Source organism: Poecilia reticulata, chromosome 13 (assembly GCF_904066995.2).
Source record: "Poecilia reticulata chromosome 13, P_reticulata-male-v2, whole genome shotgun sequence".
Lineage (NCBI taxonomy): Eukaryota > Metazoa > Chordata > Actinopteri > Cyprinodontiformes > Poeciliidae > Poecilia > Poecilia reticulata.
In genome coordinates this window covers 14,350,139-14,367,719 of record NC_088842.1, presented here as the reverse complement: position 1 = coordinate 14,367,719, position 17,581 = coordinate 14,350,139, and the positions used below count along the sequence as shown (strand labels likewise).

The window sequence follows — 17,581 nt, the reverse complement described above, 5'->3', positions numbered from 1 at the left end:
TAGACTCACTCTTAAAGCACCTCAATAAGCCTCTGATGCATCCTGATAAACTGAAACCAGTTTAATTGCACTTAATTAGTCAAACAAAACATATCAAACAGTGAAGATGTCAAACACCACACTGACAATTTAACAGTGAAACACACACAGACTGTTGCTACTCTATTACCCTCATTTTGCCAAAGTGCACCACAGAAAGTTATTTCTGCCTGTTGCCATCAGGCTTTACATTGCACAAGTCTGTGCTATTTGATTCCAATTCTTTCTGCGCTCATTTATAGGTTATCGATTAATATATTGCATGTGATTGCTTGTTATTTATTTGTTTATAACAAATATCATTTTGAAATGATCACTCTATATATTATATATATATATATATATATATATATATATATATATATATATATATATATATATAGAGTGATCATTTCAAAATGATAGATGAGGATATATATATATATATATATATATATATATATTTAAAAAAAAATTGCCTTGGGGAATCAATAAACTCTATTCTATTATGATTACAGGTAAATTAAATCCTTCAGACTGCATGATCAACAAACACTAAAGGGTTAGCTGCTGCTATGGCAACAGCATGGCTTAATTAGAAAAGAACAACAATTTGATTAGTTTACTGCCACGCCTCTGGCTGTAAATGGACAGATCAATCTAGGCACTGCAGAGAAAGACAGAAGAAAAAGAGATGGAGATAACATCATCGATTGCTCCTGATGACAACCCGTTATATCCCCAGCCAGCTCAGGTCTTCAGACCTGCAAACATCAGCAAAATAGTTATTACACAGAACATTAATGTCAATAACCTGAATATCAATTTCATTTCCATGCAGGCTTTAAGCTATTTAAACATGTCAAAAATAGTCTGTCGTTACCATTAAGATTTAACAACATCCTAAATAAATTTAACCTGTCTTCTTGTCTTTTAAAGTTAAATATTCCCTTTGTTTTCTCAAACAAATCATCTAGTCAAAAATACCTGCTTTGGTTGTCATTACTTTACACATGACTAGTCAAGACTCCCTGCTAACTGTGCCATTACTGACTTAGTCAGAAACTATTTCATCTGAATATTATCTGAATAGCTATTTTAAAAAAAGTTGGAGTTGTTCCTAATTTTTCCCATCTAAAATTCTACCTCTGCAATAATATATTTTATTTTCAAAGCTTTCAACATATTTTGAGGAGAGCTCCATATCTACTGCGTAGCGTGCATTTTAGTTTGTACAGATGCAAACTGTGACTCACTGAGCCTGAGTCTTTGTTATGGCTTTGCCTTGATCCAGCAGGTCTGCAACACGAGACACGGCGGGCTCAAACGCCATGCTGGCAGCAGCAACCACCACCTCGTCCCTGTCAGATACGCAAACAGGAGAAACGTCAACAGGACCAGAACAGATTTATCCCCAACTGCACAAAGAGTCACTCCACAACTGCTCACTTTATGTATAAGGCCACAAATTTCCGTTCTTCCAGTTTGCCTTTAATTATGATTTCTGTGTAGCCCTCACCATAACCTGAAAAGAGCAAATAAAAGTGAAATGGCGATTAAATTCAGCTTATTGTGAACTAAAAAAGGTTTTGGAGACTTCGTATTAAATACTCTACCTGCGTATCTGATGCTCTTTCCAGCCAAAGCAGACCAGAAAAAAGGAACAGACTCAATTGTTGTTGGTTTGTTCAGCATGTTCAGAGCTGCAACTCTTCCTGGTGGTAGAAACAAATTTAAAGTTCAAGACAAAGTAAAGACATGTGGAATAAAAACATAGCTTAAAAATATGAAGGAAAGGAAAAGATCTTATATATAGAAAAGCGTCTAACCGTGAGCGTGGGACATCTGCCAATGACCGATATTGACCCGCTGGTTCCCACGAATAGTCAGAGGGAAGGAGACGACGTCTCCAGCACTGAAGATATCTGCTACATTGGTCCTCATGAACTAAGAGGATAGATGGAGCAGATAATGAGTCCAATGTGTCGCCTTCACCAGAGACAAATAACCTCTGAAAATCAAAAATAAAAACTGAACTGCTTTAATGTAAACAAATTATTAATGGATGCTGTCAACTAAGACCTTCCGCATTATAATTTGATCTGTTCCATAGATAATCAACATTTAACTCTATGGCAATGTACCAGAAAACAGAAAGTAATTTTTAAACATATTTTTCTAATTTTCCTTACTTTTATAATGCTTTTGTTCATGTAAGTGATGCCTTGGTTAGTTTGTCTGTTTGCCTTAACCATTGCAACACAAAGACAAATCTGGCTCAACAACTTTAAGTGCCAGCTGGAAAATAATGTTTACGTTAAACCAAATCACGCAAGGGTTCTTCTATAAGTAGGCTGTGAGGATCTCTTTTTTGGGACTAGATTTAGGAAAGTTTCTGTTTTTCAGTGTATATTAAAAAAAAAAAAAAAAACGTTCTTGATTTAAAAAAATTATAATTTCCATCACAAAGATCTCAGTTTGCCCGATGCTCTCCAGTATTTTGAATGTCACCTTGTCAACAATAACTGCCTTTCTTGAATCCACTGCCACATTACTTCCTGTCAGAAAGTCTGAATTGGGAATTGCACCTGGAACATAAAATAAAAGAGGTTAATAATTAAATTCATTGCTCTTCCCTTTTTAAATAAATACATTAATTATCACAAGGTTACGCAATAAAACAAAAATAATTACCAATTCCTGCAACTACCACATCAGCTTCCAGGACTGAACCATCACCCAGCACCACCTCCTTCACCTAAAAAAGGCAATGGACAACAAAACATGCAATCGATTTCATTTCAGAGGTTATGCAAGAATTTAGCATAGTTCTTTCCGTTTCTACTGAGACATAATCTCTACTGAAGAAATGAACAACATAGGGGTGAAAAGGTACATAAAAATGATGGTTCTGTACATATCTTGGTTTTAAAGTCACACTTCTGTACATTTTTGCTAAATATCAATCGTAGAAATAGAAAAAAAGATATGTGTTTGAGTGTGTGCTTTTCAGCAGTGATCAAACAAAGTTAGTTAGATTTTATCAGAATTTCACAAAGTAGTCAGTGGAGCCTTAGTTACCAGTTTTACTTGAATGCATCGTAAAAAGGGTAATTAATAAGAAAGTCAGGGAACAGACTCCTGGTCTGTCATTAGAAATACTGATGTTACATTTGGGTTGGTTGAATCGTAACAGGCAGCTGGACTTGGACTTAATTTATTCTGCACTAGTGATGATTAAATTCTGTTTGTCATAGTTCAAGGTGTACCTTTCTTATCACTGTTGAAATGTCCTGAATGAATGCCCCCAAATTAAAAGAATTTATTTCAAACATATTTACAAATCTTTGTCATGGGAAACCAATAAGTGTAAAAAAAAAATCCACAGGAGTGTTTAGAGCTAAACAATAAAAACTGAGTTACCTTTCCATTCTCTCCTCTGATCTCTGTCACTTTGTTGTCCATGACGAACTTTACTTTTTTTTCCTCCAACATCTTACAGTAAGAAAACAACAAAAATAAGCAAAGCTGATGAGATGAATAAAAATGTAAAAAAAGAAATAAAAAAAGCATTTAGCAGTTAAAATTAGTTTTCAGCTCCACTTCACCTGCATGGTCATCTTGCCAATCTCCGGCCCCAGAGACTTCTGAAAGGGATACTTGGTGGGACCCACCAGAACCACGCTGGCAGCTTTGTCCGACAGGTAGGAAGCTGCCTCCATGCCTGTTTTACAAATGAAAAACAATCCAGTCGTCTGCATATTTACTGTGTAGAACACCTGCTTATATATGAGAAAAGTTGTCATCATAACCGAATAAACTAGTGGTTAAAGTCTCAATAATAACCTATGAAGGATGCTCCGATTACAACAACTCTCTTGCCGAGAGATGAAGCGTGAATCTCTTTGGCGTCTGCATAAGTCTGCAGCAGATGTACCCCCTTCAAGTCTGATCCAGGACACTGGAGAGGGCACGCTCTGCAGACATTAAAAATATTCTAATTCATGTTTATTTTATTTCATTTAATTTTTTTTAGAGCACCAAGAATTTGCTTTCAGGATGCCGAGACTCACCTGCAGCCGGTTGAGATGAGGAGCTGATCATAATGCTGCGAGGTGCCGTCGCTCATTTTCACAACTTTATCGGCCGAGTTCACAGAGACCACCTGCGACACAGAGCGAGTAGAAACGGCTCAATCTAACATGGCAGCAAGTCACATGCATTTGTAGCTGGTCGGTTCTGGCTCTCACCTCTTTCCCCGTCCACATTTCTATCCCGTGTTGTTGATAAAAGTCATGCTGCCGCAGGAGGATGCTGCTGCTCTCCACATCCATAGCCTTGAAGACAACGAAAACAAATAGAAAATGCATTTTTTCTTAAAGTGACAGTGGAGTTTTCGGATGAAGTTTCTCACTTTGCTTAGCTTGGGTTTGTCAAACGGAGGGAGGCTATCTTTGGTAACAATGATGATGCGACCCTGGTAGCAGTTCTGACGAAGAGTCTCGGCACAAACCAGCGAGGCAGGGCCTGAAATATATCAGATTTGTGCTCGAGATTTGACATGTTCCAAACTTTTACGACTGTTTGCATATTGGTTGCTAATTTAGGAACAGCTGACCAAACTTACCTCCTCCCACAAGCAGAATGGTGTGTTTGACGTCGGGCTTAACAGTGCACATCTCCTTCATCCTCTTAGTCAACTTCAAAGACTGAGGGCAACAAATTATAAATGATCCAGCACTAAATAAAAGGACACTGTATACATTTGAGATCCCTGTCACTTATGTGGCTTACCTTTTTGTCAACAGAAACATAAACATTGCCATCTTGGACCTTCACCTGTCAAATTAACATAAACAAATAATTTGAATGAAAGAGCCAATTCATGTTTTAAAATACCATGTTTACCACAGGACACTCTCAATTGAGGAACTATTTTTAGTGTGATGGGAAGCAGCATGAACTATCCGCACATTTCTATGTAAACGGACACTTAAAATTTCCTACTTCTGAGTGAAACATCAGACAGCATGTTTTACTTTAATATTATCTGTACTTTTAATTCAAAAATGCCATGAACAATTTTTTCCTTTTATCATTCTCCTGTCACACTCAGTTGTTTGCAACGGTCAAACTCATTTTAATATCAGTGACAGATAAAATCGAGAATTATGAAAACAGTTTTCAAATGATGGTTTTATTTATCAAGAGAAAAACTATGTCCATACCAACCTGCCGTTATGTGTAAGAGAAATGTCTGTTAGAGCTTTTTTTTTTTTTTTTTTTTGCTTATTCAATTTTACTAGCCCCGCCCTGGTCTGATAACTGTTTATAGATTAAACAAAACGCTTAAATAGAACCTGTCTGACAATATAGCAGGCTAAATAATCTAAAAAAAAACATGTCCTGATCTAAAGAAATTCAAGAACAGGTGAGAAACAACTTAACTGAAATCCATCTTTCTGAAAATGATAAAGTCATTATTGAGGCTTTTGAGACTCCAGCAAGCCCTAGAAAATTTTTAATTAAAAAAAAAAAACTGACTCTTACTTAACACACACTTTTTTTTAAAGGGGATTCATTTTGCAATTAAATGTTGTTTTAATATTGTTCTACCTTGTATGTTGGCAGACAGTCCAGGCCTGGATAGTCCTCGATGTCTCCTGTTTTCACATTGAAGCAGGCTCCATGAATAGGACACCTCACTCTGTCTCCAACCAGTGTTCCTGGAAGGATAATAATCACAATTTGGTCACATTTTGTGCAGATTGAAAATACTAACATCCATCCATCCATCCATCCATCCATTTTCTTGACACCCTTGTCCCTTAGGCAACCCGGGAGGGTTGCTGGTGCCCATCTTCAGCTAACGTTCCGGGCGAGAGGCGGGGTCACACTGGATAGGTCGCCAGTCTGTCGCAGGAAAATACTAACAATAATGTAGAAATAAACTGATTTACCCATAATAAGCGGGGCATTGTAGTGGGTACACCTGCCTCCAACTGCGCTGTACTGACCCTTGGTACGGACCAACAGCACCTTCTGGTCCTCCACAGTTACCGCCTTCATCCTGCAAAAACACAAAATATACAAAAAAAAAAAGGACAGTTGAGACAATTTTTTTGTCATTGAAATACATAATAAGATCTAAAATCTGATCTTTATCTTTCAGTGAATGGCAAGTTGTTACTCACTGTCCATCATGCAGATCAGACTCCTGACAAACCAGTATGGTCAGCTCCTCCTGCCTTTCACTTTGCCCCACTCCTTGGTTCATATCTACTCCTACATGTCGACATCCAAACACGGCCATTGTTACAGCAGTTGCACATGATTATTAATGACTCTTATACACACACAGTCTGGATGGAACACGCTCGGTCAGGCAAATTATTAAGCAAACGCTCCTACTGTTGCAGCAGCGATACAGATGATTTATGGAGGACCCTTATACACACTTGTAGGGATCATGCAGCAAACAAAAAACGTTTGTTTCAATTAGTTCATGCTTACAACTGTACAGCAATGTCTACTTTATGTTCTTCAAAATAACAAATAAAATATGCTACTTCTGATGATAGGTTTATTCCATGTTTTGTATTATATCTGCTGTACATTTACGTGGTTCAACCCATTTCATTTGTAGCATCTCAAACTTATTTTAACATAGTGACGACAAGTATATGTCGTCACTATGTAATTTGAGAACTACCATAGACGACAATTCAGCATTTTAATTATGGATAAGTAACAAGAAGAAAATCAAACGCACACTCTTGAGCAGTTGATAAAACCTATAATACTAACTGTAAATCAATGTTAATACCTGTAATCTGAGTGTAAGCTGCAACAAATATTCTTCACTAGGCTTGACAATTTGGCTCAAAATTATTACTAAAGACTGTTTCCCAGCAATTACCAAAAATGAGAACTTGCATGATATTCCGTGCATAAATTAGGACAAACAGTGCTACAGCTGTCGCAGACATTTACCTGCATTAGGTAGGACTATGCTCACCTGAGTAGTTTCGCCACACAGCGGTCAGAACTGAAGTAGCCGCTCCTACAAACTGGTTTCCTGCCCGCCTATGTAACCTTTTTTGAGAAACCAGCCCACATGACGCTCAGCAGAAACAAGCCCTTGAGTTCCTCTCGCAACAGCACGGACTCCGCGCCATTCAAGCGTCGGCGAAAATGGCGTCGGAGGAGACAATGTTTGAACAGTGTCTCTAGGAGACGTTTCCCTGGCAAAGGCTTAGTCGTTCCGACGTCAACTTTAAAACGTCAGAATTAATAACACGCATCTGACTGGTTGGAGATGAATACTTGGAGTACAAACTTGAAATGGTTTATGAAATGTTTCACAATCAAACTAACTTTCACCCAATCAAAGAGGACTTTATTCCTTTTTTTGGTTTAAGATCAGAAGGGGTCTATTTTAAAAAGTCACTACACAAACGTTTCTTTTACAGTAGATGACATTTCTGTTGTCTTATCAATAATCATTTAAACTTGGATGTCACTCTCTTAGTAACACCTCCCTCACCGATATAAACGCTCTTTTCCTATGATCGTACGACGGCTTTGATATGGAGCAGACAAACACAGGAGGGAATGACGCTATGTTGTATTGTCTAACACGCATGCGCTAACACTGTGCGACCACATTTCTGACAATATTAAGACAATATGAAGCACCTACATATTTTAAATCAGTCGCAAATATGGACGATTACATAATAATAATAATAATAATAATAATAATAATAATAATAATAATAATAATAATAATAATAATAATAATGAAATTATGGCTACTTCAAAAGATGACATACAAAAATCTAACCTGTTGCAATGCTTCGCTTTTCTTGGCCAAAAGATGGCGCAATATCTCCAAAAACTACAGCTATCATTCATGTCCGTTGGAAGGCGTTGTATTGAATGAAAAGGGCACCGAAGGAAGACGCAGTGAAACATCTCAGAGGGTCAGCCTTCAGTCAATCAGTCCAGGTATATAATGACCTGTGGCCATAAAACACAGCAGTGTTCGTCCTGGGTGGTTATGGTCACACATAAATGCCTATTTTTCACATAACTCCACTGAGCCTGAACACACGAGGTTGGTTGCGTTTAAGAGCTGCATGTAAATTACGCCTTCTAGTAGAAAGTCTTTCCTAACGTTTTCTGATTCTTCGTGATATGATAAACCAACTCTTTATTAAATTATTATTATTATGATTATGATTATTATTATTATTATTATTATTATTACTCGTTTAGAGTTTCATAAAATTATTTTTAAATGTTTAGTTATTGATGGATCATGTCAGATTTTGGTATGTTACTTTTTTATATTTATTGTAACAACTTCATCATTGCACCCTTTCATTTGCTTCCCTTTTAATTTGATTTTGTTTGGTTATGTTGATAGTTTCTAAATAGCCTCAGACCTGATGATTTTGATCATTTGAAATTACGGACAGCTCATAAATATATAAAATATAAAATATATTGTGTCTGTGAATTAATGAAAAAAATATTATTGGTTGGCTTAAAAACATTAGTTATGTTGCACGATTTACTGGCCTAAGGTGCTGATTATATAATATTCTAAAGACTTCACTAAAGAGCCATGCTTCGAAATGCAACATGTATTCAAATGGTTATTAAATGGGTAGTGTAACCATAATCTACAAATATAAACAGCAAACGTTGTGTCTTGGAAAAATGTAACAAACCAAAATAAATCCCATCAACTTCTAATCACTTTGCTATTTAATTATTTTAATGAACAGTATTAGAAGTAGAAAGATATTAGGTAACAGGCCTGTCTTTCATGTAGGTTACATGTTATGTATAAAGCCATTTTAGCTGATAAAGATGATATTAGATAAGAGGCAATGTGGACACATTTTCTCACAGTTCAAGGACAAATGTTGTCATGTAACCAAAGCAGAAAGTATGACACATATTTATACATATATTATACATATACATATAAATTGTGCTTTTAATTCATTAAAACAAACACACAAAACAAACAAAGCTATCCAACCAAATTATGCTTTTAGAAATCTGTTATTAGTGTACAAAATGCACTTATTCACAAATAGTAAGGGGAAAAAAATCATAACTCATGAACTGTGCTTTAAATAACATCTCAGTTATCTACTTTGACAAGAAGAGATGCTTTTGTTTTTATCTTGAACGCCATATTACACGATTTATGACCCCCCCCCCCTTACTATTTGTGAATAAGTGCATTTTTGTACACTAATAACAGATTTCTAAAAGCATAATTTGGTAGGATAGTTCTGTTTGTTTGTTTGGTTTGTTTGTTTTAATGAATTAAAAGCACAAATACAAATCTTTGTACCAAATACAAATCTTTTCCATAGATCAACATCAGCCTATCACATTCTCTGACACTACACAGCACGGCTTGGTGACCAAAGAAAATAAGGAAAAGAACAGCCATTGAAGGCTGGAAGAAGAGTATCACATTATTTTTCTTACTGTAAACAATAATTTTGCCGACTTGAAAAACTACAGCGTACCTGTCAACTGCAGGGTTTGGTGAAACTAAAAATGTCTTGCTTGTCAAAGCTTGTGTAATTGATGTTTGCTGTTTCCCACTGTAAGTGAACGCAACACAACTTGTGAAACGCGCCCGAAGCCACGCCCCTTTATAGTAGGGCGGGACGTGGCCGCTGCTTGGTTTCTGTTGATGTCAAAAAGTTACACAAGCTGAAAAGAGGAGAGGTTTTACACAAGGGCGGTTTCACAACTGTCAACACGGCTTCACACCTACATCCACCGGTTCTACCTGTGAGCAGGGAGCGCTTCTTCAGAGGAACACCAGCCTGCCATCAGCGGGGGAACATTTTATGTCACCCACTCCTCCACGTTTTCTCTTTTCACGGTAATCGTGTGATTTCTTCAACCCTCCACCCAATATTCCCAGTGACCAGTGAATGCCAGGCAACAAGCGGCATGTTAACGTGATCTCCTCGGCTCCGGGTCTCCAATTATCTCTCTGTGTCGTCCGTCTGTCTGGCCTCTGGTGGATCTCTGGTTGGCTCCCGCCGCCTTCACGCCGCTCTCACTCACCGTGGACTTTCCGTGGCCTGTTGAATCATCACCCACGCAACATCTACAGGCATCTCAGCCATGGAGCTCAGCTCTGTGATTTTAACCACCGGGAGCTCGGTGGCCATGTTCAAGCTGGTGAACGCAGGGATCGGCAGGCTTCACATCCCGGAGTCAGCCAGCAGGAATTTATGGAAATGGAGAAATATCTCCACATCCTTCGTGCACAGCTGTATCACGGCTATCTGGGCTGTGCTTTGGTAAGCTTTTCAAGTAGCGTTTAAAACTCGCAATAGTTTAGCATCTCTGCCATGCATGTTGTCGCTAAATCGCATTTGCGGCTCCAGATATTCCACTTAAAGAGACTGACGTGGTGCAGAAGGAATTTTACACATGCATGGCACAGAAATATTTGGATTCCCCGAGTTCTCTCAGTTTCAGCTTTAAATTGCGCTTATTGGAACCTTTGTTTGTCGTTTCAGCTTTTTCCGACATCCACAGATGGCTGAGGATCTGATAGAAACTCACTCTGTGTTTTCACATTCTTTGGTGTCCCTTTCTATCGGTGAGTAGCTTCTTAAATGTGATTAAATACAGTTATGGCGGGAGGGTGTGTTTACCCTGCTCCCATTCTAAAGTAAGGTGGGGGAGAGCACTCAAAAGTTGCACTATTTTAACATATTTTAACTCAAGTAAAAGTAAAACAAAATTCAAATGCGACTAGTAAAAAAAAAAAAGCTCAAATGCATAAAATAATTTCATAATAACACAATCAGGCAGAAGAAATGGTTTCCAAATCCATTCTTTCAACTTGTATCTAATTAAACCAATGAACATGTGTTAAGAGAAGCTAAGGTACCTCTAGTAATAAAATAAATAAATCATAAATGGTTATACACTTGACCTCCAAATGGCACATTAGGCACAGCAGAAGGGCAATAGCTTTAAATGATGAAGACGTATCACTTTAACATAAATTATAGGGGTGTGTCTGGTGCATTTTGGGGTAAAGCAAGCTTGATCTTCATTCGAGAACAAATGTAATTAAAAGTTACTTTCCATGGTTAGTGTAGACAGAAATATTACACAAGTAAAACTCAAAAGTATGCTATAGCGAAACTACCCCTAAAACTTTTTAAGAAAGAGTTGCTTGTGTAAATATGACAATATCCGCCTCTGCCATGCTGCTACACCTGAACTCCTCAGGGCCAGATGGTACAGCTGTTACACATTTGTCTTTCTGAGAGGTTGATGAAGAGATGGATTGCTTGTAATCCAACAGAAGTGTCTTTTTGATGCCTGAGGTAAGTGATTCATTGAAGATCTAGCCATCTTCAGAAGCCATTCTTCTGAAAAGTATTGCTTCTGAAGATGGTTAGATAAAAGAAGTGGGTGAGGAGTTGAAAAGCAGCCAGTCTTGAAAGATAAACTTTTAAAAGACATACCAAGGATTGCCCAAGAACTGTGGAAAGTCAAGAGGGCAATCGAAAGTAATATTATAACTCAAGTGTGACTCAAGAAGCTGTTTGTAAAAATGCTGATAAAAGTACCACTGTTTAAAATGGAAAACAAAGAATATTTCCACTCAACGAATATCTTAAATCAGTACTAGTCTATGAGAGATGTTGGTGCTTTTATTGCCACCAGCCTTTGACTAAAGAAATATATGCCAAAAGTAAAAATAACCAACAGTCACATGCTGGTTACTGCTTAGTCATAAATATAACATTTGCATCAGATGCACTGAATTTATTCAATCAGTACTGACTGCATCAGTTCATTGCGCCAAAACAAGGCGGTTATTTTGGTGTTAGACGTCAAGGTGAACACATTCAATGCTCTCTGCAGAGTATGAGCACAGCGACCAGCTGATGGTTTTATTCAAATGTGAATGTGTTGGCACTGCACAGCCCTGATAACCGTCGATTTGTACCTTGAGGGTACAAATAGGCAGTGGAGGGCGTCATCACACAGAGAGAATTAATAAAGGCTTCTGCTCCAATGTGCAGCACCTTGTAAAAATATTTACACCCACCGGGACTTTTCTACATTTTTCTCTGTCATAAACTTCAGTTGAATGTCACTCCAACATGAAGTAGAACATAAATGTGAAGTGGAAGGACAATCATACGTGGTTTTCCGACCCTGGTTTTTTTTCTTTTTTTTAAAGTGAAAATAATTCAGTGTATTTATTTAGTGCCATTTCATAACAAACATCATCTCAAGGCACGTTACAAAAAGAAATCAATTCAATCCAATCACAAAGATTGACTGCAAGAAGATTACATGTATTCTTTGATGGCAAGTTCAGTTTATTATTTTAAAATGGAAAATCTAAGGAAACCACTGGTTCGAATGATGGACTTTACAACATTCACTCCTTCTGGAGAAGCTTGTGTTGACAGTGGACTGTGGCTTGCATATTGCGGTTGACTTTGCAGCAATCCTTCATACCGATCATGTTTGTGTCGACAGTGGAGAGGAAACCCCCAGTTTACAAAAAGAAACCTCACAAATAGACACACACACACACACAGTAAGAAACACATATGTGCTGATCTAGAAGAATTTTCTTTGTAATTAAACAAAAGTAAAGAGTTGATGTCAGTGGTAGCTCCTTTACAAGCCAGTTTTCAGGTGTTGTAGGATGAAGAGTTCATGCAGTTAGTCCCAGCTAAAGTTTTGTCTACCAGGAGAGAGACACGGGTGAAACACAGAAAGACGAGGCTAAATGTATCATCCATTGAAAGAGAATGCCTTTTGTCAGATGAGGGAAAAACAACTTTTTGGCATAGCTTCAAAATTAAACCAAACACTGTATATCACTTTAAACAAACCATTTCCACAGCAAAACATAGTGGTGGCACCATCATGCTGTGGGGATACAGCAAAAAGCACTTCTGTTTTCCTACTTTGTGTTGGTCTACTACATGAAATCCCATTTAACAAACATTAAGGTTTGTGTTTCAAGGGGAAAATGTGTTTGCACGGTGCTGCACACTGTAAGAAAATCATCGTGTTTGATGCATTATGAAAGCATATAAAGCAACTTCTAACTAAACTATGCTTCTGTAATGAGGAATCTCTAAGTGTAAATACCTTTGCAGTCCGTCTAGGACCTTTAGTGAGCAGTCTTCAAAAGAAAACTCAGCGTATCGATGGTAATCATGCAGATTTTCTTTTTGATAACTCCTTCCAGCCAATTTTCTTTTTTTAAACTTCCCTGTTTGTTTTCGATAGTGTACATTACAATCTGTTCTCGAACTTTCATGAAATTAAATTTTGCCTAAGTTTATTAAAATTCCTCAAACCTAGGAGCGCATGTCCCCCTAGTTCCTAAAATATCAACTTGCCCTGTTTTTTTCCCCCTTTCTCTCAGTATTACTTATGACCATCTAAGAGCAAATATTTTTTTCTCCTCTGTTAAATAAACAATTTTTTGGAGGATTCATCTTATACATAAAGTGCTGTTTGAGATTCTCCGGATGCTTGACGTTCCTTTAGGACGCCCAGCCCTGCGTGCTGGAAGCAGGAGCAACAAGCAGCAGTGATGTTGTGTTGGTATGTGAAGCTCAGTAGCGGCCATTATGATCCGTCCCAGGCAACAGGCGTAAACACTTACACTCGTGATGTCACCGTGCCAGTGATTGCGTCGGCATACAAAAAGCCAGTCCAACAACGCAGGCTGTCTGCATCAGAGATCAGTGGTAACAGAATAGAGCTGCCACTCACTAGCTGCTGTGCACAAGTGCTTCTATTGACTCTTCCCATCAGAAAAGTGGCATGATCCTGAAACCTCTATTGTTGTTTTTTTTTTACTTTTTACATATTTGCTTAAATGTTTTCATCAAGCGGAAAACTTCTGAGTCACAAAAATAAAGACTTCTCCTTTTGGAGAGCATAGACTTTGCCCAGTACTTAGGACAAAATGTCCCAACCGTTGTTGATTTTTCAATATGTGTAAGAAGTGGAAGGGCAGAGGTCAAGAGATTTTCTGGCTGGTTACCGATCAACAATATTCCTTGAATCTCTGACCTGCTGATTCTTGTTTGTCTGATTCCAGCTTCTCTTTAAAAACTACAATTAGCAACAGACTTTGCCTCGAATTTCTTCTTAAAATTTTAGTAAAACATTGATTTTTTTTCTTCAAAAAGTTACAGAGCTGCCTCTGTGTCAGAAAAGTATCTATAGATGGTTTGATTTTTATTCTCCATCCATCATTGATCAGGATCCATCAATCATCTCTTTTAGTCATTTATGAATTTATTGATAAGCTATAAATAACACCAATAAATTAAATCATATCACAGATAAATCAATAATATGAATTTATTACCTCCCATTAATAAATTAATATTTAACAAATAAGAAAAGTAATCAATTATTCATTTTTTATTTATGTAGCTAAATAATAACAAAATTCTAATCTGTCTTATTTAACTGTTTTTTTTCCTTTGAAACTTTTATCTTGGCGCTCATTTTTATTGTGATCCTAATCCCGCTTTTTATTGATCGATCCTCATGAAATATGAGAACCTCATATCAAAGCAAAATAACTTGGCAACTATGTCTTTGTAGATTATATTTATTTGAGACACATTGCCACATTTCTTTTCAATTGATAATAAGCAACCTGAAGCTGGTAGATATTAATTGGAATCAGTATACATTGACTAGGTTATTGAATTATGTAAAATTATTTATATCAAACTGGTAAGAAATGGTGCCTGATTTGTCCAAGCAGGCTGATTTTCTCTTTCTTTTTTGTTTTGTTTATTTCTGTGTTTATATGGCAGTGACTTGGGAGAAAAACGAGCCAAACTTAACGCATTACAACCTGGAGACTGTGCAAAATTTATACCATCAGAATCACATGGTGCGCATGGATGTAATTTTATAAATGGCCTAAGCTAAAGTACATGTGATGCAGTAAAAAGGAAACTTTATTCATACTTGGAGAAATTGAAAAACTTTGGTTGCACTGTACAGTTGGTTAGAGGCTGATGTCCTAATCGGATTTCCCCGTCATTCCAGCAGTCATCATACGAGTCATTTATCTGCCTGAACCCATGTGGTTTTGACTAACCTGTTTAAGGAAGAAAAACCCAGATCATGTGCACATGGTGCTTGTGTAAATATGCTGACCACTTTAGAAATCGCAAGTCTCCTGAAAAGAAAAAAAGCTGCTTCATTTATCTATTTTTCTCCACCTTATCTGCTCCATGCAGGGTTGCCCTATACAGAGTAGGCTTTAGATTGGCTTCAATCCCAGGTTGCACAAAAATAATTTTCCACCTTTGAGAAGACAAAATTGATGTCTGTTTTTCTATCTCACTTGTATGTAGCCACACCTGCATGCTCTGTTTACATATAGGTCAGGTATGACTCTTTTTTTTTTTTTTTTAAAGTGAAAGACTCATGACAGCTCAGTATGACGATCATGAACAAAAATAATACTACTTCATTTAATCAGTTTTCTTTTATATTGTAATATTTCTGACTTTGAGTCATTGTTAGCTGTGGATATTTTTAGGAACAAGTTTTTATTCCAAATTAAACTCCAAGTGTTAAATTCCATGATGAAATTCAAAATCAGTGCAGGGGCTTAAAAACTGTTTCCTGAAGTCAAATAAAAATAAATACTGTTTAAATTTAGTTGTAGCTACAAAGTAAATGTAAAAAAATATTTACTGTCCTATCTTTGAAAAGTAATGTTGGAAGTTTGACAAGCTAACGTTAGCCTGTTCATTAGCCAAACCTTCTAGATACTGAGCCAGAAGGCACTGTAACTCTTTTAGCTTCTGGCTAACTTGGGTTGCGTTCACACTGCAGCTTGAAGTGACCCAATTCCGATTTTTTTTTTTTTTTGTCTAATTTTATTTATTTATTTTTTGCCGTCACTGTTCACACTTCCAAACATATGCAACGGGCAAATGACCTGAAAATGTCCCGCATGCACAGTAGAGGGCGCAATAGCGTCAGCGTTCTCGGTGTTCTGCCAACCGCCGTAAAAAGAAGTGCTCAGTGTTTGCAGAAGTTAGCATGGAGGCTAACGGTGGAGCATAGCTTACACATTTGAAGTTGTTTTCCGACCGGAGCAGCATATTAACAACTTATTCCTCATTATAGTCCGTCATGGTTGTTGTTTTTCTTCCCGCTTGCTCGTATCAGGAGGACGCAGAATAGTGGCATTTGTCGAGTATTGGTGACGTTCAGGTCGGATGAATGCGATCGGATACGTATCGGATTTCGGTTGCATTCGAAAAGAATCTCACCTGTGCTGTTCAGACGGCCATGAAAAGATCAGATACAGGTTGCATTACGTCAAAAAAAAAAAAAAAATCGGAATTGGGTCACTTCAGGCTGCAATGTGAACACAGCGTTGGTTTCTAAACAAGGTTACCTCAAGCTGTTGTCGCACAGTTTTTTTTTCTTGCTTGCTATGCGTGAGGCCATATTGGAAAAACAGTGTTTCATGGTTCGTAATATAAAGAAATTAGGAGTTTTGTGGAAAATCAAATCCTTTTACGACTTTGAAGTAGATGTATTTAATGGTACAGGTAAGCAGAACTCGTTATTAAAGCTACAACGCTTCTATATTTATCTTGCATCTTATTGGAAGAAATTTAAGCCAAAGGTCGTTTTAGTGGTTTTAAAAGGATGCATTTTTAATACTACGGTATACATTTTACCTTAGACACCGTTTAACTGCTGTCAAAAGGTAGCAGAAACATGCGACCTCTGATCAGGTGGCTGTGTTGTCTTGTCTTGGGTTTTTCTCGTAATCTTTTTTGGCCACATCACGCTTAAATTGTCAAATTTCCCCTGTCACCAAAACCTTCAGTCCCTTCATTCTTCCCTGCCCCTCCTAACGCCAATTCCTCTTTTTTTTTTTTTTTTTACACCGGTATTCGTAAAAGCTGTCTCCATGGATACAGTTGGTGGCGAGAAGCGGGTGGTGGATATGAATAGCCTCTCTCCAGGAAGCCTCCTGGTTGCCATCGCTGCCGTCATGAAAGCAGCCCCTCTAGCAGCCTGCCAAATGCACTCGATTAGCTCAAAGCTGCCTGTGTCAAAACAACTTGTTGGGTTTTTGGTTTGCTTATGAATTGCTTTGATGGCATTAACCTTGACTGACCTTTCTCTGTCTCAACAGGTTACTTCATCTATGACTTCCTTGACATGTTGGGCAACCAGAAGCTGAGTCAGTCCTGGGAGCTGCTCTTCCACCACGTCGTGGTAGGTCTCTCAGCCATTGAGGAATAACTTGGGATAAAATGCCTTATGCTGTTGCAATATGCTTTTCACTGGGTCACCCTAATTGTTTCAACATTGTGCAATTACCCAATGTGTAAATTAGATAATGCCGCACTTGACAGAAGCAGTGTAAAAAAACGATAATCTAGGAACAAAAACACAGTCTCTCCGCAGTGTGACCAACCGCCCCCCTCGACCCATTCAGTCTCTTTTCACA

The 17,581-nt window shown here is 37.6% G+C and overlaps 2 protein-coding genes across 5 annotated transcripts in view; one reads left to right on the top strand and one right to left on the bottom strand.

Annotated features, from left to right (window-relative positions):
• Positions 1 to 574: 574 nt before the first annotated feature.
• aifm4 (apoptosis inducing factor mitochondria associated 4) lies at positions 575 to 8,233 on the bottom strand. 4 transcript variants are annotated; one of them, XM_081614852.1, is made up of 19 exons: positions 7,865 to 8,233; positions 6,213 to 6,303; positions 5,979 to 6,088; positions 5,635 to 5,744; positions 4,813 to 4,857; positions 4,646 to 4,727; positions 4,433 to 4,545; positions 4,269 to 4,355; positions 4,092 to 4,183; positions 3,865 to 3,995; positions 3,627 to 3,742; positions 3,442 to 3,513; positions 2,713 to 2,776; positions 2,530 to 2,606; positions 1,848 to 1,965; positions 1,635 to 1,733; positions 1,468 to 1,543; positions 1,275 to 1,379; positions 575 to 782 (listed from the first exon to the last, which is right to left on the bottom strand). In XM_081614852.1, exons 1-19 carry the CDS (start codon positions 7,929 to 7,931, stop codon positions 752 to 754), a joined length of 1,686 nt encoding a protein of 561 aa, XP_081470978.1. In that variant the 5' UTR covers positions 7,932 to 8,233; the 3' UTR covers positions 575 to 751. The 4 variants fall into 4 exon arrangements, with proteins under 4 accessions (XP_081470978.1, XP_008423829.1, XP_081470979.1 ...); XM_008425607.3 differs by lacking the exon at positions 7,865 to 8,233 and adding an exon at positions 7,037 to 7,714; XM_081614853.1 differs by lacking the exons at positions 6,213 to 6,303; positions 7,865 to 8,233 and having other exon boundaries at positions 5,635 to 5,931; positions 6,015 to 6,088.
• A 1,492-nt stretch (positions 8,234 to 9,725) lies between these two features.
• Positions 9,726 to 17,581, top strand: part of tlcd2 (TLC domain containing 2) — a 33,996-nt gene continuing 26,140 nt past the window's right edge. The window contains exons 1-3 of the mRNA XM_008425609.3: positions 9,726 to 10,367; positions 10,590 to 10,672; positions 17,264 to 17,346. Of these exons, the coding sequence (XP_008423831.1) occupies positions 10,189 to 10,367; positions 10,590 to 10,672; positions 17,264 to 17,346 (345 nt within the window). The 5' untranslated portion in view covers positions 9,726 to 10,188. The remainder of the gene's footprint in view (positions 10,368 to 10,589; positions 10,673 to 17,263; positions 17,347 to 17,581) is intronic.

Coding starts and splice junctions, on each gene's coding strand:
- aifm4 (XM_081614852.1), bottom strand. CDS start 7,931: ATGATAGCTGTAGTTTTTGGAGATATTGCGCCATCTTTTGGCCAAGAA. Junction 6,089..6,212: donor TCTGATCTGCATGATGGACA/GTGAGTAACAAC, acceptor GTGTTTTTGCAG/GATGAAGGCGGTAACTGTGG. Junction 2,777..3,441: donor TCAGAGGAGAGAATGGAAAG/GTAACTCAGTTT, acceptor TGCCTTTTTTAG/GTGAAGGAGGTGGTGCTGGG.